Below are 23,589 nucleotides of genomic sequence, written 5' to 3'. Positions count from 1 at the left end.
AGGCCTAGTATGCCATACAGGGCTACCAAAACTCTACAAATTAAGACTAAACTACTCTACAAACTAAGACCAATCTGGATGTCTACTGTCTTATAAAAAAAATAAAAGTCTATTTTAACCATTTTCAGTGGCACAGTTGTTTCTAAAGACAGTAAGAATGGGAGCCCCAATTTCTAATGTCCACATAGTCTTATAAGACCATGTGCACATACAGTGCTGCCAAAAAAAGAAAAAAAGAAAAAGAAAATACAAATAAATTCTCAAACACCAAACCTGTACTATTAGTAGGCTAATATTATTGAACTCATTTCAGAGGCACAATTGTTCATGAAGACTGTTCATAGGCCTGTGCAAGATGCCATACAGGTCTGCCAACAATATACAAAGAAACTCTCAAACACCACATTTATATTTGGCTATCTTAAAAAAACAAACAAACAAACATCCATTTTAGCCTATTTCAGTGTCACAATTGTTCCTGAAAACTGTAGAATAGGAGCCCCAGTTCCTGAGTTGAAGCATGGATAGTATTATATTATCGTATTATATAGTATGTTTATATTATATATTGTGATAGCCTATAATATTAGTATTATATTATTGGGTTGAAGTCAGTCTGAATAAGCCGCCAAAATCTAAATCTGGAAATTAATCTTTTCATTTCAGTATTCAAGTTCATCAAGAATTTAGACAAAAGACATTATGGACATTATTTTTTCCAGCTGATAGAGCTCCATCTAATTATTAAGATTATTAGAACGTCATCACCAGATTAAGGTTGTGCCATACAGGTTGAAATCATCCTAAAAATGATAGGCTAATTATAAAATATAAACAGTAAATCATGTCACAGCTAGGCAAAACTGACTGTCCTAAATATAAAAGAGATATTAAGATCATCAGCGACAAAACCTCCTTGGCAGCAGGCAGCAACATGCTGTAGCGTCCGGTAGCGTCTGGTAGCGTCTAGTCTGCTGTAAAGTAAAAGAAGACGAAGAAGAAGAAGACGGTTTGTTTCCGGTGCAACTAGGGGTCACGCAGAGGGGGATTGCATATTACCAGAGATATTACAAGACTACAACATGCTTCTACGAGTGAGTACTACTTGCAGTTCTAAAAGACGTTCATGTAAATGTGTCGTCTGAATTGTAGACGAAAGTGCTTTCATATAAAAAGCCGCGGTAACTTTTATGATTTCTGGTGTCGAGTGTTTATGGAACAGCTCGCGAAGGTAGAAGAGCTCGCGACTTGTGTAACGTTACGTCAAGCTGCCCAGCTACGAACTAGTTTTATCTACATTGACCTGAGGTTCGATGGCTAGTGGAACGAGGCAGGATAGGATACGGTTAGAAAACTGTCACTCCGTAGATACAACAACAACAAAAATATAATAGACCATTCGAATGTCAGTTCGGTTTTCTCTCTCTGTCTCTCTCTCTCTCTCTCTGTGTGTGTGTGTGTGTGTGTGTGTGTTATTGTACTTACATCATTGTCAGACAATTAGTTTGAGTTGTAGACCTTCGTAGTGACGACATTTTGGCCGCTCTTTACTTCTAGTGGGTTAGTTTGGGATTAGAACGAGAGTTAATGTTGGTGTTTAGGGTTAGGGAATGAAAGAATATGAGAGAGAGGAGAGAGAGATTTCCTAGCCTTTCCTGTGGCATAAGACGTTGCTAGCTTATTGCTAACTCTAGCTTGGTCTTTATATGGTGACAGGCAGAAGTATGTGCAGTAGCTAACATTCCGCATTTCCATTGCTTTAACGGAATAGTTCACCCAAAAATGAAAATTCTGTCATCATCTCCTCCCCCTCATGCCAGTTGAAACACAGGTGAAGTTTGTCCATATAACACACAGGGAGGCTGCCAGCACAACTCCATAGCAGCCTTCTCCAAAACAACTGAAGTCAGTGGGGACCAGTTCTTCAGAGTTCAAAAAAGACCTACAGTATATTTACACCATCATTTAGTGCAAATCTTAACTACAGCTGATTGATTTGCAACAAATAATGGTGTATAGGTCTTTCTATTCACAGTGTGATTGTTTGGCTGTTTTTGTTTTGGAACTCTAAAGAACAGGTCCCCATTGACTTCAGTTGTTTTGGAGAAGGCTGCTACCAAGTTGTGCTGCAGCCTCCCTGTGTGTTATATGGACTAACACATTTCACCTGTGTTTCATTTGGCATGAGGGCGAGTAGATGATGACAGAATTTTCATTTTTGGGTGAACTATTCCTTTAACTACCATTGTGTCTCTCAGAGGGTGCTGCAGGTTGGAGGGTTGGCGTTGAAATGCAGCAGGTCCATCCACCACAGTTCTGTCTGCAGGAGTCCACTTATACCCATAGTTGTGGAGCAGACGGTGAGTGAGACAAGTCTCAAAGGGCTTTATATACCATCACCGTCATATACCATACTACATCCTACATATACATACTACCTATATATACACATCATATACATCCTATACTAGGTCATATACATACTTAATCTACATTGTTTACTACATTATATACATACTGTACATCATATACTACAATCTCTACTCACAGGAAGTGACAAATCGAAACTTTAGAGTAATAATATCCAACATTTTCATATAAATGTCAGTTTTTGCCACCGATTTGTGAAAATTGCATAGTGCATCTTAAAGTTCATGTTTGTCAATGATTCACCTGACTGATACAACACTGGGTAGAATTAGCTTTGTCAGCATTCTTAAAGATTATAAAATTCTTCTTAAATTCTTACCTCCTTTTTTTTTTTTGTAGGGGAGAGGAGAACGAGCGTATGACATCTATTCCCGCCTACTGAGGGAGAGAATCATTTGTGTCATGGGTCCTGTAAGTGTCTTCCGGGATGTTGAAATGAATCTTGAGTTTTAGGCTTTGATTTTTTGAATGTGGGTTTTAAAGTGGGTCCTCTTCCCTCATTTCTGTTCAGATTGACGACTCTGTAGCCAGTCTGGTTATTGCCCAGCTGCTCTTTCTGCAGTCAGAGAGCAACAACAAGCCCATCCACATGTACATCAATAGTCCCGGTAAGAGAGGTGGACATATAGGGGGGGGGCATATAGGGAAGTAGATAGAAGGATTAAGAGTTGAATTATGGTTAAGAAATCTTGGACGGTGCCCCCTTTTACTTAACCTTTTCCTTTCTCCACTTTTCCTCCCATCCACCCTCTCCACCCCCCCCCCAAGGTGGTGTGGTGACGGCGGGCCTGGCCATCTACGACACCATGCAGTACATCCTTAATCCCATCTCCACCTGGTGCGTTGGCCAGGCAGCCAGCATGGGCAGCTTGCTCCTGGCAGCGGGAACGTCGGGAATGAGGCATTCGCTGCCCAACTCCCGCATCATGGTGCACCAGCCTTCAGGAGGAGCCAGGGTAAGGTACCAAGGGTGTCCGCGGGTCCATAAAAAGTCTTAAACTATCTAAACGTGAGGCCTTAAAAAGCATTAAAATATCTTAAATGCAGTTAAGGGCACCAGTCGGCTGTTACCGTTTGTTAGCAATGCTAGTCCAAGTCAGTGGGGACTGGAGCTCTCAAAATTGCATACAAATATGAAAGTAAATAGAGTGGCTTGCATGTAATGTTGAGAGAAATGGTTTCATTTCCCTGTGGTTCTCAACCACGTGTCATTAAGGCCCAAGAGTCAGTAGGTTTTCATTACAACTAAACACTGCAGCTGCTGATTTCACTGGTTAGTTCCCCCTCTCTCAGGGTTCCTACGCAGGTCTGGAAAGTCTGGAAAAGTATTAAAAATGAATTTGATCATTTCCAGGTCTTGAAAAGTTTGGGAATTTGAAAAAATGTCTGGAAAAGTATGGAAAATGTTGCGCTTCAGGTCCGATACACACATAATTCTAGCTTTTATGTTGTTGTAGAGCCACTTTGAGTCCACAGTTTTTGTTGATGTGAAGAATAATGTTCAGATAGAGGGACGCTCTTATTACCCAGCCGCTGTCAGCATGCATTATATCAAATACCCACCAAAATCAAATCCAGTCAAGAACATAGGGTCTGGGAAAAATATGGAATTTTAAAATGGAACCCTGCCAATCATCTCACATATTCTGATATTTGTCGCTGTGAAGAACAATCTTCATCTATACAGTGATATGACCTAGTTAGCAGGGGCAAGATGTCTATCTGCGTAAATCATATTGAACACCAGACAAAATCTTCAAAACAAATCAAGGTCTGGAAAAAGTATGGAATTTTTTGAATTGAAAATGTTTAGGAACCCTGCTCTCTGGTTTGTGGTAGTCAGTTAAATCGGCTCATAACTGTGGCATTAAGTTAGTTTGCGTGTATTAGGAAGAATCCAGTATGTAGTTTTCAGTAGTTGCTGGAACGGTTCAATGATGGTCAAAGTGCTGTGTGTCCAGGGTCAAGCCACAGACATCGCCATCCAGGCCGAGGAGATCCTGAAGCTGAAGAGGCAGATCAACAACCTATACGCCAAACACACTGGACAGCCGCTGGAAACCATCGGTAGGTTTCGCTAATTAGCAGGGATTGTATCTGCCTGTTGTGCGGTTCGAGGTGGGAAGACGAACCTTTGAAGGAGACGAGAGCGAAAACTTTATTTGTCGGCATTTCTTTTGGGGATCTCCAACGGAAGCAAAGATTATAGCATTGAATATCAGCTATAGCTACAGAACAGGCCTGGAGCTGATAGGGTTTCAGTGTCTTGCTCAAGGACGCTTCGGCAGGATGCTTGCTGTCACCTGAGCCTGAACCCAGGTCCTCTGGTTGAAGGAGGGTCTCCTTACTCTCTACAGCAATCTGCTGCCATTCCCTTCCTCTCCTCTCCTTCTAGGTTGTTCAGTAAACTAAAGTATAGTACTGCATTATAGGATGCAGTCTGGCGGTGAAGTAAATCCATCAATACCATCCAAAATGGCTCTCATACTGAGTAGGATCTACAAAACTTTACTCTAAAAAGAGAATGTCACTGCCAGTAATTGTGCAAAGCTAAGGCTAGTCAAATAGTGGGGAAAATAAATAGGTTTTAAGCATGAATTTAAAGATATCAGTATAGCTTGCCTCTCTAATCGCAGCAAGGAAACCGTTGAGAAAAAGCTTTGCTACCTGCAGTTTTCTTTTTGACTGCCGGGACAGATAAGTAGCCAGCGAGCACCCATTTCTCTTCACCTTTCCCATCTTTCAGAGAGTGTGATGGAGAGGGACCGCTACATGAGCCCCATGGAGGCCCAGGACTTTGGTATCATCGACCGGGTCCTGGTCCACCCCCCTCAGGCGGGCCAGGACGAGCCCGAGCTGGTTCAGAAAGAGCCGGCGGCGCCGACCAGTCCCCCCCCGACCCCGGAGTCTTCAGCCCCCGAGCAGGCCTCCCCCGGGACCAATCCCCCCTCCTCATACAAACCCGAACCATGAACGTTCCGACCCGGAGCCATCAGAGTTCTGCACACAGTTCCTCATGGATTTTATGCCTGAGATGAAAGCAAGGAGGAGTCTCCATGGTGTATTTCAGTTGTCTTAAGTGGCTTCCTTCTGTCCTCATCTTACCCCCACCGCCATTGTGCATTCTAGACATGCACAGGCAACATCCTGGCTGCATGTCAGAAAACAAAGCTGAACCCAATGTTGGGTAGAGCCTTATTGATAAAGGTCTAGTGTGTCCACACTGCAAGCAACTTAGTTGATGTGTCGCTCTATTCTGACCAATTGTGGGCAGTGCTAGAGGCTGCAATTGTATCTATGTAGTGGTGTAACAGGCAACTCATGTATTTTTCACTGTTTTTTTATTTGCTTTCATAACGTTACATTGCTTTGATGAGTTCACATAGCTAGCTAGTGCTAATTCATTGATTTAAAAAAAAAACACAAAAAAAATTCAGAGCATACCATGAAATTCAAAGATTGATGCAACCGTTCTCCAAGCATCGTTTTTGAGATGTGTATTCCTGTAAAAAAAAAAAAAAAGAACCTAGAGAACAGGGAAGCTTTGAATGGCTGTAATCAGCTTCTTGTCCATTTTCCACTTGCCAGGAGGAAACTATTGTTCATGAGAGGAAATCACACTGGTAGGGAAACAAGGAAGAACGCAAATCTGATGACTGGTACAAATTAAGCTGTGGTCAACTTTTCTTGGCTGACAAGCTTATTGACCGTCCACACATCGGCCGGTTTTCCCCGGTCGCTCTATTGGAAATGAATGGATTTCTGCTGACTCGTCGATCATGTTGCTCACAGTGTGAACGCACAGTAAGAGAAGACGCACTGCTTTAGATTAGTTCATTTGGGGACGGGAAGCCTGTTAAGACTATGGACCTATCCTATTCTGTACCTCCTTGCTGGGAAGATATTGTTAGAAGAAGAGTGGAGAAGCAGCTTGATCTGCATTTGAATATTCAATGTTTGTATTAATAAATGTGATCATTTTGACCAGAATTCACAAAATATGTACTGCCTCTTCTTGATCCACAATAGTCTCAAATGCAGCAGAGTATCTGTAGAATCCATAACAGGCAGCTTATTAGTAATGAATAAGATCAGTTGTTTATTGCATTTCAGCAAGCTAGAATTGTGTGCAGAATGACCTTGACCTAACTTTAAAGCTGCACTAGGCAAGATGTTTATGTAAAAATACACCTGTCATATCAGCCTAAATCACAAAGTGAGGCTGCAACTGAGAAGAGCGTCCCATCCCCATTAATTGAGATGCTTAAGATTCACCCTTTTGCCCAAATGAGATTCTGGTGTCTGGTATGGATACTGGTGGGAAATCTCCTCAAAAAGAAAAGTGATGAAACTGGAAAATGCTTTATGTTTTAGGCCAGCAGTACTTGGGGTCCTGAGGGCCCGGGGCCACTGGTATAAAGAATCCCACATGGCCGGGTTGGTAAACATTAGCGTGCAGTGTGCAGCTTATTGACATCGCAGGATTTCTGGGTATTGAAGTCCTCAAATTTCAGTTACCTGTCACTGCCATTTGGGGGCCACCAATGAGTGGAAATTGCATAGTGCAGCTTTACATCAATCTGAACTGTTGATAATGATGTATACCAGTCTTTGTAATTTTATATGGACAACTCAACGGTAACGCAAGTGATAACTAATATTACAACTGCATAAGCCGTCTGTTGGCCTATTGAATTGGCAAATACATGGTGTGCCTCTCGCTCTATTTGAGCCCAGAAGTGATGTGACTTTGAAGGAACGTTGAATAAAAATAATTGCAATTTCTTCATACATGCATTCTTTGAATAATGGGAATATATTGGTCTCTCTCCACATTTTTTTGTTTCACTCAGTGGCTTCAATCAGGAAACTGAACTCTGGTCACAGTAAATAGGTTACTTGATGTATTTATTTATTTATTTATTTATTTATAGGCACAGACCTAACAAGACAAACAATATTCATTCATTCATTTCAATCAGGGCACTGAAATTTTGGCACAATAAATACAGAGATCACATATTGATTTTCTATTTCTTTATTGTGTATAGATACACCCACAATACACACAAGTCAAAATAGTGTATTTCAACGCTTCACAGACGCAAAAGTAGACTAGACGGAGCAAAGACCCGAACGATTTTATAATTTAATTTATAATTTAATTTTCACATGTACATTTTATTGTGGCATGATTATTCCAAATGGAAAGTATTTTCTGACTGCATTTGAATTTTGACTTTCAGTCCTCCATACCATGTTACAAATGTAAAAATATTTGAGTCTACTATAAAATATATATGCTTTGAGTTTGGATTTGAAGATTTACAAAGTATTAGCTTCCTTAATCGCAAGAGAAAGTTGGTTGCAAACGCTCTGCTGCCTGATGATTTCTTCTTGATTCTTGGGACAGTAAGGTAACCAGCGTCCTGCGATCAGAGGGCATGAGGGGGGACATAACGGACGATGAGGTCCGATAAATATGATGGCTTGCGCCTGTGTAACAATTTATATGTGAGAAGAAGAAGCACTTTGAAGACAGATCTGGCTTGAATTGGGAGCCAGTGAGGGGAGGTCACGGTGGGTGTACCATGATCAATTTTTCTAGTTAATATTCCTTCAGCAGCATTTTGTACAAGTTTAAAGTTTTTAACACTGGAGTTTGGTAAGTCATAAAACAATCTTGACGAAACAAATGCATTTGGCGTCGGCCATATTTAACAAAGGACACATTTTTGCAATGTTGTGAAGGTCTAAAAATACTATCTTTTTGATATCTTTGATGTGTGAGTTGAACAAGATAGTTGGATAAAATCTAGGATTTTTAAATGGGGGACTCTCTTAGACAATCCCAAAATTTAAAGTGACGTCCGAGACACGAGACCTTTGTGTGTTTTGGCCAACAACTAACATCTCTATTTGGTGACATTTAGTAGCATGAAATTTAATGGCATTCATTTCTTCACTGTAGATAAGCGTCCTTCTAGTTTTGCAAATTGTGAGCAGTCATTAGGCTTTATAGAGTTGAGTATCGTCAGCATAGCCTTTGAGACAGATGTCATAATTTCGCCAAGAGGTTAAGTGAGTAAAGAATAGCACTGGGCCTAGTATTAAACCTTGTGGTACGCCGAAGTTAACTTTAGAGCATTCAGAGATGATGTTGTGATAAACACTGTGTATTGTACTAGACAGCCAGCTAGCAATTCAGAGACTAATCTGCTATACTTCTCATTTTCTCACTGCCCCTCCTCTATGGGCAAGGGAATAGAGACAATTAAATGAGTCACCACAAAATATGATACCTTGAAATGAACCAACGTGACATTATCCGGCAAATGGAATAAAATGTCTAATTTAATTACACTATTTCATGAAAAAAAACATTTAAAAACACACAAAAACACAGATTATATCTAATATTTACCAAGAGAAAATACAGCAATAGATCTAACTTGTATAAAAGGATTTATACCAATTTAACAAATCAATTTATGTTATTAAAACTGAGAAAATATGACAGCATAAAATGTAAAGCCACTTGTCTCCCACAGCTGTGTTCATCTGACAAATGATCAGGCTGAAAAGTATATTGTTTCTCGTCTTTCAACTGACCTGCTCTCACCCATCACTGAGGATAAAGGAAAGGAGACAAGGAAAGGACAAGTGAGATTCACCATAGTGATGTTAAGGTAGGTGAAACCAGTCTTACACATCGTTTAACTCAGTTAAACAGGAGCACATGAGCTCAGCTCCTGTGGTTTGAGGTAATAAGACTGGACTCCGAATGGGGGTACCTCACCCAGAATAAAAAAAGAACAAATACAACCCAGTGAGAAAAAGGGGGGAAATGTGCCTCAGTTGAGTGAACATGCAGGGTAGTGTGACTCCTAAAAACTGGAGAGACAAAATTCTGAACAGTGATATCAAGATTATTACAAAATTTCTAAAAAGGTATGTTTTGGGAGATCAACTTGCAAGATGAATAAAAAAAAAAAAAAAGTCATACATTATCTCAGAATAATCAATTCTTATAAACACACATACGCTCCCCTCCCAGCCTGCGGTCACATGAGGGCGCAGCTGCTCCAGGCCGTCTTCTTGGCCGAGGTGGTCCAGCGCAGCCAGCTCAGGTTGTCCTCCCGGTAGGGCGGGTAGCGCAGGACGTTGATCCTCTCCAGAGCCCAGCCCCGCAGCATGCAGGCCCGCTGGTGGCTGAAGGTCTCGAAGCCCCAGCGGCCGTGGTAGTGGCCCCAACCGCTGGCCCCTGTAGGGAGGAGAAGCGGGGTAGGGGAAGGGATTGGTTGGCGGTGAGGACAGAGGTTATAGGGAAATATTGGATTTTTAGAATGACTCTGGACACGTGGAAAGGGTCTGGAATACGGGGGCTGTCCCAGGAAAAAGTAGGAGTAAGGATAGTGAGGATGGGATGATATGCTTATCTCAGGATACAATTCGTCTGTCTACGCGGAATTCTGTTTATTTCTGAGCCACAAGTCTTTCTAGCAATGGCATTGTCTTACTAGAATGTAAAGAACAATTTAAAAATGTCATTGCAAAGTGCAAATAATATAATTTGGATGGAGAGCTTGTGAAATTGTGATGGTCAAGCGTCTCATTTGTGATTACTACAGCAGAATAAAACGGAGCTAATAGCGCGATTCATTTTTCTGCCCCACAATACACATCATCACATTTTTGCATTGCAATATTGAATTTCAAGATATTGTCCCACCCCTACCTTTAAGTAATAAAAAAAGGTTTTAGTGTTTTTTATTATGTAGCCTGTAGATTCATACATTTTAAAAATGACAGATCATTTTTAGCCTGCACTTCACCAATTACAGTTTTACATTTGTTGAAGTAAGATGTGAGGAAGGAGGCAGAATTCAGCTACGATGACATAATGAACAAAACATAATGAACCAGCACTTAAAGCAATATTCCACTTAGTTTTAACATGGGCGTTATTTGGCACTTGAATGCAGTAGATCCGGTCTCCCAAACGGTATCCGTCCACTATGTTCTCTTCTATCAATAAAAATGCTATTTGGCGAAATTATGTTCTAAAACGTTGGACCCACAGTCAGTTGAAAATCACAGTAGTGGGATCTGTTGCTGAATCTGTTCACCAACGTGTTAAATGTCAGTTTTCAGGTTATTTTCGTGGCCAATTTTTCGTTCCAATGAATGGCAAGTAAAAATCTGAACGCTACAAACTCATCCGGCTGCATCTGATCTTGGTGATTAGTTTATATTCTGGTTTTCATGGTGGTCAAGTGCCAAATAACCCCCATATTAAAACTAAGTGGACTATTGCTTTAAACCAGGGTCACACCTACCTACGCCTCCGAAGGGCAGGCCTGGAAGGGTCATGTAGACGATCCCATCATTGGAGCAGAAGCCTCCACTACTGGTCTTTTCCAGCACTGTGTTTACTACCTTAAAAAGAAAGATGTCACAATATAAGATTACACAAAATGCTAATGTCTGAGGTAACGCCGTGGAATACAAAAAAAAAAAAGGTTTGCTTCGCATGTTCTTACAGAGGATTCTTCAGAGAAAACGTAGAGGGCCAGCGGTTTCTCTTTGCGGTTGATGAAGTCGATGCCTTCCTCCAGAGACTCGACGGTGAGGATGGGCAGGATGGGTCCGAAGAGCTCCTCCTCCATCAGGGCGTCGCCTTCCTCCACGTCCACCACCACTGTGGGAGCTGGTGAGAGATTTGTGTAGCGTTTTTAAAACAGCATTACATCATTGTCATATGAATTATGATATGGTACAATTACTGTAAATAAATAAGACCATGGCTGTGCAGCACAATTCATCTGAAAAAAATTAGAAATAACCACCTCCCGGTTATATGCCCCCGCCAATAAACTTTGTTTTATCATTGCAAGGACAGTCTTTATTTATTGAACATATATAATTAATGTGATTATTAGGTCAACTTAAAGGATTTTGGTGTCTGCAAAAGTAAGTGACAGCACTTCCACCGTTTTTGTAGAATGACCCAAGATCGTTTTCTCAGCTACAGTGGTAAGCAAAACATTATGATGTCACAGTGAAGTTGACCTTTGAACTTTTGGATATAAAATCATCATCATCATCATCACTTCATCATTTTATCCCATTAGACATTTGTGTGAAATTTTGTCATAATTTGCGTATGAATTCTTGAGTTATGGCCAAAAACGTCTTTTGTGAGGTCACAGTGACCTTGACCACCAAATTCTAATCAGCTCATTTGTGCCAAATTTGAAGAAATTCCCTCAAGGCGTTCCTGAGATATCACATTCATGAGAATGGGACAGACGGACAGACAACCCGAAAACATAATGGCATAAAAAAAACAACACTTCACCCCGGCTGATAAAGTTCATTTGTTTACATTCCAGTTTTTCAGTTACATACCGACAAGCTGACCCGAGCTATAATAACATTGCAATCACAGTGTTTAACCAACTACAACTGTTTTCCCAACAGTCAACTTTCATTCCATTCATTACAATAGCTTTCCAGCCAGATTGATGGGCGGAAAGGAAATCTCATGCTGCTTTCCATTGTACTCGGAACTCTAAGAAAAAACGACTTCCGACACAGAAAAGTGCAACGGAACGGTCGTTCAAGTCGGAATTCCCAGTCGGAAGCTCGGACAAAATTATTTCCGCCAGAGTTATCCGATATAAACACAGCTGTCGTCACAGCATCAATCTGTAGGCTGATTTTACTTGATATGTAGTTTTTGGTGTTACGAAAACCTGTTGTAACAACTTTGTAGTTTCCCTTTGTAACATAATTCAGTGGACTTGTGCTTCAGTAGATAGATTTCTTTGCTTTGTCTTTGTCTGTAGTTCCAAGTCGGAACTACCGACCTCCGACTTCCAATGGAATGCACCATAAAGTATTTCCTTCTGGATACTTTAGACTTCCTGAAATGCTACACTTCATCCCTTTCCTACCTTGAATTCAGAGTTTAATAGAACTGAAAGCATTACATGGCACTGCACCACAGTATAGGAGTAATTATATTACTCCAAATAAGCCTATACACATTCTCCACCCACAGAATGAGAGTGAGTGAAAACAACTTTTAGCTGCACTATGTAATTTCCGCACATTGGCAGCCCCAAATGGCAGCAAGAGGTAACTGTTTGAATTTTGAGGACTTCCATTACCCAAAAATCCTGTAGGGTGACGTCAGTAAACTGCATGTTTACCAACCTGGCTGGTCTTGTGATTCTTTATACCAACATATACTAAAGGGATGAGTACGGAAGAGGATTAGGGCCATGTGAAAAAATTATTTGAGTTCTGAATTTAAAGTCAAAATTCTGAGAATATAGTCATAACTCAGAATTCTGACTTTTCTCAGAATTCATTCTGACTTAAAAATCAGAATTCTGACAGATACTTCCTTTGAAAACCACGAGTCAAATTCCTTGTATGTGTACATACTTGGCCAATAAAGCTGATTCTGAAGTAACTGGATACCTTGTAATTATCTTTTTTGTTTTAAAAGATGGTCATAAAACATGCATTTTCCAGTTTTGATTCGTCACTTTCTGCGCGCTGAGAACATTTCCCTATTATGGGTGGATTTTCTCTTGTTCAGCCCAATCATATTACTTAGATTGTTTTTTTTCTCTTCAAAATGACACATGCTCACTACGTGACACCACACACTCCGTATTCTTTCCCGGCATCCTGACCCACCTATGTACTTGTCCTCCTGCTGGCTCTCCCCTCCCAGCACCACCTTGCCCCGGGACCTCTCCAGCAGTTTCATCAGACGAGTCCAATGGCGGTCCGACATGATGCGGCCCATGTCCGGACACGTTTGGGGCTCCTTGCCGTAGAAGCTCTCCAGGGTCTCGCGGAGGGCCGGCAGCAGGGTGTCGCGGGTGGCCTTCGAGCACAGGACGTAGTCCGGCGCCACGCAGCTCTGTCCGGCGTTGAAGAACTTGGCCCACACCAAGCGGCGGGCGGCGGCCATGGTGTTCACCCGGCCGTAGATGAAGCACGGACACTTTCCGCCCAGTTCCAAAGTCACCGGGGTCAAGTGGACGGCGGCCGCCTGCAGGATGCTGCGCGCTACAACCTGGGAACCTAGGAAGAGGGAGAAGTCAAGGGGGAGTATATATACCCAATGCCATTCCTATAGCTCTTATACCCTCTTCTTTGGCTTGGTAGATTCCCGTTCCTTTTAATACGGTTGGGTGGTATCATTGGGCGGTATGTCCAAGGTATCGTATTGAATCATATGATTGAAAGCCAGCTGATCTGAATGAAGTTGTTTGTCAAGTTGCATAAAAATGCTTCTGCAACAGATGCTGCTTCAGTACTAGGGATGTACCCGAATCCGAATACGCTATTCGGGAAAGCACAAATAACGCGATGGAAACGGATATTTCTTCTACCCGAAGTTGCTCGTTATTATTCGGAAAAAGAAAAAAAGCCATGTAAATAAAGGACTTGATTTTCCCTTTATCATTTGTAAAACAGAAAATGAAGTAGTAAAACACAAATGAAAAAAGCCCATTTTGGTACTGTAGCCGCTGTGCGTCTTTCAGCACCAGTGACCAGACCCGAGCCCGAATTATTTATTTAAAAACCGAGCCCGAGCCCGACCCGGCCGATACCCGACATACAGTCTCGGGTCCCGTCGGGTTGCAGACCTCTACTAGCGAGACAAAAGCCTGGTGTGGCAGCTGGATTTCTTTCAAATCTCCACAACCTATACATCAAAATGAAGCTTAGAACCTGTAGTTTTTAGCTGTATGTGTTAATTTCCTCCATTTAAAAAAACCCAGTCAAAATATTGAAAAAAAACAACGTTTTACCTTGTATTTCAATCAATATTCATCCGTTTACGATGTAACATGCTGTATGTATCAGCCATAGGTTTCATGGAATTTTGTTAAAAAAAAATGAAAGAGATGAAAAGTACAGTATGAGGATGTGGAAATATATTTCATAATTAATTACATGCCAATATTAAATCAATTTGATGCTTTGAAGGCACAAAAATTGCATTGCCAATGAATATTAGGTTAGAAAATACAACATTTGCCCGATTTAACGTGACTTCCGGTATAAACCACGCCCACTTCCTGTCTTCTATCCGAATACAGATACAGAGACAGATAATTTTGTTGCTTGAATAGATACAGATACAGATACAGATACAGATACAGATAATGACGTCTCTGTATACCTCTATTCAGTACAGCGGGGAATGTCCTGAGCCAGTTCAACACAGCTTCAGACAAAGGCAACATGCTTGTCTAGACTGTTTTTGTGTTGGGAGTAATAAGACTTCTGTTACATTTGGCCATGTTTACACTGGCCTAGCATGTATCCATCTCAAGAGCAAACTCCAAACACATTATTTCTATGTGATGTCAGCGATCTTGATTAAGCTCCCTAAAAGCTTGTTTTGCCTGACCAGATGTGCCAAACATTGATTTTTTTTTTTTTTTTAAATGTTTCCATTGTGAACAATGTAGCAGGATGCATATTTGCATACCATGCATATATGCTGTAAATTCGCACATCTGCATTGTTACTGTACTATTGTTATACGTTTTATTTGTTGTATTCTTATCTATATCCTATTATTTGCAGATATTTATGGGTTCATCTTATATTAATTGTGCCATGAAAAGTTGTAGGCCTATAGTATCCAATAGCATACTCCTTCCTGGTCAGATTCTTGAACAAAACAGTCAACCAGCCTGTTTTGAAATGTGCAGGCTGTCAATGATTGGAGAGGGATTATGTTAAAAAAAAAAAAAAAAAAAAAAACACAATAAAAGAATGAACAGCCAAGGAATTTCAAGATATTCAGGAACCATGTCGGAGACCAAAACAAGGAAGAGGAGACAAAAGAACGTGACATTTTGGTCTGAAGAGTATCAAGACCTACATACACACACATCCGCATTTGAAAAGGAAAAGTGTGTAACGCCGCCGTCTGATCTCTCCAGGAGGCTTGTACCTGTGTAGAAGATGTGGTCAAATCGATTCTCCAGCAGTGCCTTGGTGTCCTCTGCTCCGCCGCAAACAACCGCGTAGCAGTCCTGCAATGGGAACCGAGGGTCCGAGCTTAACGGTCATATCCAGAAAACTGCGTGGGGGTGGGGGGTGGGGGCTCGAAAAGTTGCGTGCTTTACCTGGGACAGGTATTTGGGGACGAGCTCTGCCAGCAGACGCTCCGTGGCTGCGCTGACTTCTGACGGCTTGATGACCGCACAGTTTCCTGGTTGGTGACATCATCATCATCATATCAATAATTACACTGGTGAATTGATGTGACTTGGTTACGTGGGTAACACTTTACAATAAGGGTACATTCATTAAGGGTTAGTTAATGCTTAATAAGCATTAACTAACCCTTCATTAACAGTTAACTAATGTGTCTGGTAATCATTTACTAATGGTGTTCATGTTAACTAAGGTATTAATTTATACATTATTTAATAGTCATCTTTATAAATTATTAAATAATGTATAAATTAATACCTTAGTTAACATGAACACCATTAGTAAATCACACATTTGTTAATTGTTAATTAAGGGTTAGTTAATGCTTATTAAGCATTAACTAACCCTTATTAAGCATAAGACAAAATTCCTGCTACTAAAAAAACAACTTAACATGTTTAATATTGAACAATCATCATTATGTAGATTCTGTAATGAGGAAGAGGAAGACCAGTTGTATTTGTTTTTCTATTGTCCATATGTTGCAAGTTTGTGGACCAATATTGAAAATTGGCTAAGGCCACTCAATATTTATTATAAACTTACACCTTTAAACATTATGTTGGGGGTTCTGGATGAAAACTGTCCCCAGATAATAAATACAATTATTCTGTTAGGTAAAATATTTATATTTAAAGCTCAATCAAGAACTAATTTGAATCCAAGTTTCTTAAAAAAATACAGTGTGAAGCCAATTTCTTTCGGAAAAAATAATTGCTACAAACCATTACAAAGTAGCACAACACAATATGAAATGGGAAAAAAATTGCTCTAGTGAAGAGTGGGACTATATAAAACTCTAAATACCCTCTACCTGTCATATGTATATTTCAGTTTCTAAATGTACTGGTACTTTCAATCGAATTATTTGAATTACTGAAGGGATCCTATTATTTTTTTATTTTGTCTTTTTTATTTATTTTTTTTACTTTTTTTACTACTTTTTTTTTTCCTTTTCTTTTTTTGTGAGGATATATTGTCATGTCAGCATATTGTCATGTGTGTTATGTGTATTATTTGCCTGTAAAAAAAAAAAAAAAATCTGCATGTACATACAGCCACCGACTCAAAAGCGATTAATCCCACTTGGTCTATTTAAAGTGCACAATGAGGATTTTGCCTGTGAACGGGTTTTTATTTAAAACCTTGGCTTCTTTGTCCTTGGGTCATGGACTTCACACCTTCTCCTGTCTTCCTGCCTAGCCATTGCCTTTAATACCATGCACCTTTAGTTCTGTTTTGTTTAAGACACATGAAGACTGAGTTGGATCTGAAAATTATTTTTGAGCTTGAACTACTGAGTTAATGACAGCTAAACATGTAAACTGTTATTTGGAGTTTTGTTTGACTATAAAAAAAAAGTTCTAAAAAGTTAATGTCCCCATCTAAAACTCAAAACTCTTGAAGAACCCCAAATTTACACGGTCAAATTAATTCTGTTTTCTATCTCGTTTTTTTTTTTTTTTTTCTAGGCAAAATTTAAGGGGGTGTGGGGAAGGGGGGGGGGGGGGGGGGTTAGTGATATTCGAAGTCACAGGAAATGTCGATAATATCAAATATCATCCTTTCCAATAATAGCGAATATTGGCCCAAGCCTATGGTAGGCAAGTAAAAATTAATAATATTAATTATAACTAATATTTATAACATACTGGTGAAAACCTAGGTATGTAAAAACCTAAATTCCCCCATTAGACTTCCCACTTATGACCAATCTCGTCATATTATATTTTATTGCTTCTCAAAATTTTACTCAAGAAGTCTTCTCATTCTAATAAAAATGACTTGAAAATGCCCACATTGCAGACTTTGCAGTATACATATTGCCATCTTTTCTGGTGCAGTATCAACATGAATTCAATATACCGTTTAGCCTGTTTGACATGGGTGTGGACAATACCTGCAGCGATGGCTCCAATCAAGGGTGAGAGGATGAGTTGGAGGGGGTAGTTCCACGCCCCGATGATTAAAACAACCCCCAACGGCTGCCTCCGCACAAAACAGGTGTCGAGCTTTACGGCCTGAACACGGACGGACAAACACGGACAGACAAACACGGACGGACAAACACGGACGGACAAACACGGACACAACGAGAAAGACAAATGACACGGAAACACCGACTTCAGCAGAGGTAGGGGAAAAAGAAATTGAGTCATTCCTATGTTCCCAGGGTCCTATGTTCCCCAGTTCTAGGGTTAGCGTTAGAGACCTTCAAAATCAAATAAAATGATAACCATTGGTTGTGTTGTGTTTATATAGCTGTTTGCCTTGTTCCAATAAAAAAAAAAAGGATAATATTTATGAAATATTTTAACTTGAACACAATAGGAGGGTTAATGTGTGTTAACAGAATATTGAACTGGGGAACATAGGACCCTGGGAACCTAGGACCCTGGGAACTTAGGACCTTGGGAATTTAGGACCCTGGGAACATAGGACCTTGGGAACTTAAGACCCTGGGAACATAGGACCCTGGGAACATAGGACCCTGGGAACATAGGACCCTGGGAACTGGAACTTAGGACCTTGGGAATTTAGGACCCTGGGAACATAGGACCATGGGAACGTAAGACCCTGGGAACATAGGACCCTGGGAACTGGAACTTAGGACCTTGGGAATTTAGGACCCTGGGAACACAGGACCTTGGGAATGTAAGACCCTGGGAACATAGGACCCTGGGAACTTAAGACCCTGGGAACATAGGACCCTGGGAACCTAGGACCCTGGGAACTTAGGACCTTGGGAATTTAGGACCCTGGGAACATAGGACCTTGGGAACTTAAGACCCTGGGAACATAGGACCCTGGGAACATAGGACCCTGGGAACTGGAACTTAGGACCTTGGGAATTTAGGACCCTGGGAACATAGGACCATGGGAACGTAAGACCCTGGGAACATAGGACCCTGGGAACATAGGACCCTGGGAACGTAAGACCCTGGGAACACAGGACCCTGGGAACATAGGACCCTGGGAACATAGGACCCTGGGAACATAGGACCCTGGGAACATAGGACCCTGGGAACGTAAGACCCTGGGAACACAGGACCCTGGGAACATAGGACCCTGGGAACATAGGACCCTGGGAACACAGGACCCTGGGAACACAGGACCCTGGGAACATAGGACCCTGGGAACATAGGACCCTGGGAACGTAAGACCCTGGGAACACAGGACCCTGGGAACACAGGACCCTGGGAACGTAAGACCCTGGGAACACAGGACCCTGGGAACACAGGACCCTGGGAACACAGGACCCTGGGAACACAGGACCCTGGGAACACAGGACCCTGGGAACACAGGACCCTGGGAACACAGGACCCTGGGAACACAGGACCCTGGGAACACAGATACGCTTCAGGTTTCAGTAAATGCAAAAGCGTAAACCTACCATGCTTTTGCTCACGTAATCCGGCCGCATCCAACTCCGGAGGTTATCGATGGCGTGGTGCAGCTCGTTGATCACCATGTCCACCTCCGACAGGATGGCCTCGAATTTCGGCTGAGGGGCGAGGGCAGCGATAACGGGGGAAAGGGAAGTTATTGATTATTAAAAAGTAGAGGGCATGGCTCAGGGACATTTTGTACTTTATTAAGATGGAGAAAATAAGATGTGTCACGAGGGGTTCAACAACCAGATTGTATAAAACATGGGGTCATTTCTTTAACTATGTTAAGGGACTGTGTTCACTTGATACCCCATAAGGAGCATTAGGTAACCAATATTATTTGGTTGGGATAATCTGTTTACATGTGTGTAATGTGGTAATGTGGTGTGTAATATATGTGGGTGTATCCCTTTACTATTTTTGACCATTGTATTTTTTCTGTATAATTCTTTATAATTCTTTATATAATATTGTTTATTTATTTATCTTGAGTATACAAACTGTGTTTCTCTACTTGACTAGGCGTCCAGGCTATATGTTGTGTTTCAGTATATGTACATATATGTATATAATATTCTCAGGTAGGTATGCATGCAAGTGCCTGTGGGTGTGTATGGATGTTGTAAGTCTATGCATACCTGTTAACTGTGCCTTATATACTATTTATATTTTTGTATGACCTACTGCACATTTTGTATTTTCTAAACATTCCAATAAACAAAGTTGTGAAAAAAAAACAAAAGTAGAAGGCATACAAATTGTAAAATTTGCTTCAAACATCTTGACTCCTTAGTTGAAGCTGCTGTGGTTCTAATGTGTGTGTGTGTGTGTGTGTGTCTTCTATCTTCGTGAGGACCAGTTTTAGACCTACAAGCGGCTAGTTTAGGATTAGGATTAACATCAGACGTAAGATTAGGTTTAGGTTAGGTTAAGGTTTAAGTTTGGGGTTAAGGAATGAATGTAGTGAATCAAGGCCCTCACAAGTATAGCTATACAAACGTGTGTGTATAAACAGATGAACACACACTCTCCTACCTTTGCCAGGTCCTTGTGCAGTGCGTCTAGGATCAGCTGCTCGTTGTCTTTGACCAGGGAGAGGAGCTTGGAGAGCTGCGTTCGACGGAACTGCTCCGGCACCGTGACGCCCGACCGAAACGCAGACCGCAACCTGCTGACAACTGGGCTCTGGGTGTCCATCCTGTCACCTGCCACACACACACCCACACACACACACAGGTCACTCAACAGAAGCTGCACAGTTCATTTTAAAAAACATTTTCACTGATTGAGGATCAAATATTGGTGGTAGTTGCACATTGCAAGTCTAAAAAAAAAAGTATGAAAGTGCAAAATTAAACTAAAAAATATCTATGTAAGTATTGACTCCCTACTTTAATTTGAGTTTAACTGCAAAAAATACAAATACAAATAAATCATCATCCCCTCTGATTATATAGGAAATTCCTGCACTTTCTATTGTTTTATTTTATAATGAAATGCAATGGATTTTCACTATTTTTCTTCCATATGAAACTTCACTTCACAAACTGCACTTGAACACCGTCAAGGAAAGGAAGGGAAACTAGAACTAGACTAGAACTGGAGCTATTTTGAAAGGAAAATGTTTTGTTAATCAGCTAGGCCAAAGTAGGCTAGCAAGCCTGTTATTCAAGAATTGAGCTGATTAACCAAGCAGATTATTTGCTTATACCCAAGAAAATCAAGCCAAACTCAAAATCTAGCCATTTAAAGTTCCTTGCTTATCGGCAAACACACACACTCACTTGTTAGAACACGACTTGTTAGGAACCCAGACAGCATGTAGCCTAGGCTATTTCTATACAATGTCAATTTCTAGAATTTGCATGGCTGTTACCCCCACGGTCTTCTCCCACCTGGGTTAAATACACAATGTGAAACAATTGTAAAAGGTGAAATTATACTGAAATAAAGTGTTGTCGAGTGGAATATCTACATGCCGGATTTGCCAGAAGACCCTAATGATTCGGAAAATGTCTTAAGATATGTTCTACCGTTGTTTTACCTTTGCAAATAAGCAAGGCAACATTAAACTGAAAGATATTTCAATGGAGTTTGGCAATGGCCTCGAGACAAAATGCACTTGACCACTGCAACAACGTGAAAACGGTTAATGCAAAGTGCCAACTAACGTTAGATGTTACAAAGTTGTCTGACATGGAATATTTTTTACCCATGTTTAGTTTAGTACCAACAACAGCAACCGTTTGTCGAAGTCTAAGTATAAGCCTAAACATTGTTTTAAATCAGCACAGCTTGTATTGCTCGTCCACATTTTTAACACTGTAACAAATTTATGCCTTTGTCGTCATTAAGTTGACATCTAAGATGTGCAATTAATCAGTTTCCTCGCGGGGTTTTTACCAGAATTGTCTTACAACAAACAGTAAACTATGTGATATCAATCCGCAGGACCTATTTTGCATACCAAACTAATCCAAAGCAGAGAAAAGCTGCACGCTGTCACCTGTTCACTTGGTCTCCTCTGGGAAGTGTATCGTCTCCTGCCGCCAGCCCTGACTTCTCTTCAGGAGGGAGAAGAAAAGAGTGTTCCGTGCTTCCGGGTGTTGCTTTATCTCGGTGCTGGAAACGGGAAGGGGAATGTCGAGCTTGAAAAACTAGCCTTGAAACTTGTCAGGCAACACGTGCCATCCCTGCTAAAAAAAAACCCAAAACAAACAGCTGAGACAAGTTCATGATGGTCATGCTGGTTTTTGATGGTTATCATCTTAATTCACCGATTCACCGATTCACATGCAGCGATTCACATGCAGCTGAGTGGACCGTGAACACAGAACGTTGGTTGCGCTTGGACGGTGGCGCTACGGGTGCGCCTGGCGTTACCGCGCAACCAAAGACAACAACTTCACACGTTTGTTAGTAGTTATCAGCCCCCAGGCGTCAGATTTCAGCCTTGCTGCCAATTTGACATGGTGGTTAATATAGAACCTCCTTGGTAGTTATCTGAAATAATGGATTGCCATCGCAGTAAAACTGTCGTAGTAGCTTTACTTCTTGATCTACATGTGGAGCAGAAAGATCTCGCCATGAACACATCCCTCTCTCTTTCACTCTCAGTGCGCCATCGTCGCGGTCGGAAGAAAAATGAATAGATTTCAGCGCGCAAAAGACGCTGCATGTGAACCGGCCCTCAGGATGGTTTTAGCTGGTGGCCAGTTTATGATGGTTTTTGCTGGTTTATGCTGGTGACCAGCTGGTTTTGAATGGTGGTTTTTGATGGTGACCAGCTGGTTTATGCTGGTGACCAGTGTCTGATGGAGCTTCTTGCTGGTTTTGGGTGGCAATAAAGTTCCTTGTGATGAATACATTGATTGAAATGAATGCACATGGTTAAGGTTAGATTTTGACTAAGTAGACCTAATAAGAACTATAATAATGGACAAAAATAAAACTGACAGACACCAACATTTTTCAAATACTTTACATTTTTTATTGAATACATCACTTACATCACTACAAAAAAAATTAGGATAAACAATATAAAACTATTACAAAGTGTCTCGTGTCCAAAGTGTCTCATGTGGTGTTGAGTATTAAGCCCAGTGTATAGTCCCTATCCCTCAATGTCAAGGTCAAGGTCATTTTTACTCAATAAAATGAGAATGAACTTCACTAAACAGACCATGTCAAATGACAGCTCAGCCATATTGAGAAACAAGGGGATAACTATGTTTGCCTGTACTCCCTTCCAGTCAGCTGTATGAAGCAGAAGAAGAGGAGGAAGAGGAGGAGGGGCAGATAAAAGCTATTTAACCTCACTTAGTGGTTATAAACAGCTGCTGTACTGCATTAACTATTTGAACTTCTGTTTTCTTCTATGTTTTAAATCAGTGATTCTCAACCTTTGTCATATCAAGGACCCCCAAAATAGCCCACATTAGGCCGACGGACCCCCATTTGATGAGATGTTGTCTCTCGGACCCAAATCTGAGAATATTTTTATTGTTAGACATGATTTTGTCCCGAATTCCATGACTATCTGTATTGTAGGTAGAGAGAAAACAGTGAAACTATGATCAAAACAGTCATTCTTCTACATTCTCTAATTGTGTTCACTTATGAAATAATGCTGAAGTTTAACAATTCATCAATTTGATGGGGACCCCCTGGAACCCCCTCAAGGACCCCTGGTGGTCCCCAGACCCCATGTTGAGAACCACTGGTTTAAATGGCATTGGAAAGACTAGTGCCAATATTGTAATTCCCCTGTATTGCCTACTAGGCTATATGTACAGTAAGAGTTGCTTCAACACAGAAGGCTACTTACACTGTTGAAATACAAACTCTTGGAAGTCACTAGGTGGCGATATTTCACAGTAGACAGTTGATTCCCCTTGATGAGATTCCTGATCAAAGCCTAGCCTGCTGGCTTCTTGAAGACCTCTGACATTATCTCGCTGACTTGAAAACAGGTTCAGTGTCTCAGGCTCCTGACTGTCTGGTG

At 41.0% G+C, this 23,589-nt stretch overlaps 2 protein-coding genes across 2 annotated transcripts; one reads left to right on the top strand and one right to left on the bottom strand.

Annotated features, from left to right (window-relative positions):
* Positions 1 to 1,030: 1,030 nt before the first annotated feature.
* clpp (caseinolytic mitochondrial matrix peptidase proteolytic subunit) lies at positions 1,031 to 5,587 on the top strand. Its single transcript, XM_071540921.1, has 7 exons — positions 1,031 to 1,094; positions 2,259 to 2,360; positions 2,770 to 2,841; positions 2,942 to 3,038; positions 3,199 to 3,386; positions 4,392 to 4,497; positions 5,177 to 5,587. Exons 1-7 carry the CDS (start codon positions 1,083 to 1,085, stop codon positions 5,401 to 5,403), a joined length of 804 nt encoding a protein of 267 aa, XP_071397022.1. The 5' UTR covers positions 1,031 to 1,082; the 3' UTR covers positions 5,404 to 5,587.
* A 1,882-nt stretch (positions 5,588 to 7,469) lies between these two features.
* On the bottom strand, positions 7,470 to 21,706 carry aldh3b1 (aldehyde dehydrogenase 3 family, member B1). Its single transcript, XM_071540914.1, has 10 exons — positions 21,592 to 21,706; positions 20,121 to 20,290; positions 19,088 to 19,198; positions 17,594 to 17,714; positions 15,603 to 15,688; positions 15,428 to 15,509; positions 13,144 to 13,536; positions 10,974 to 11,140; positions 10,770 to 10,869; positions 7,470 to 9,694 (listed from the first exon to the last, which is right to left on the bottom strand). Exons 2-10 carry the CDS (start codon positions 20,280 to 20,282, stop codon positions 9,495 to 9,497), a joined length of 1,422 nt encoding a protein of 473 aa, XP_071397015.1. The 5' UTR covers positions 20,283 to 20,290; positions 21,592 to 21,706; the 3' UTR covers positions 7,470 to 9,494.
* Between the last annotated feature and the right edge of the window lie 1,883 nt (positions 21,707 to 23,589).

Source organism: Centroberyx affinis, unplaced genomic scaffold (genome assembly GCF_046629955.1).
Source record: "Centroberyx affinis isolate AG114_WGS23_722 - 3 ecotype Tasmania unplaced genomic scaffold, CSIRO-AGI_Caff_v1 ptg003745l_1, whole genome shotgun sequence".
NCBI lineage: Eukaryota > Metazoa > Chordata > Actinopteri > Beryciformes > Berycidae > Centroberyx > Centroberyx affinis.
The sequence above is the reverse complement of the archived record's forward strand: the minus strand, read 5'-3'. Positions and strand labels throughout refer to the sequence as shown.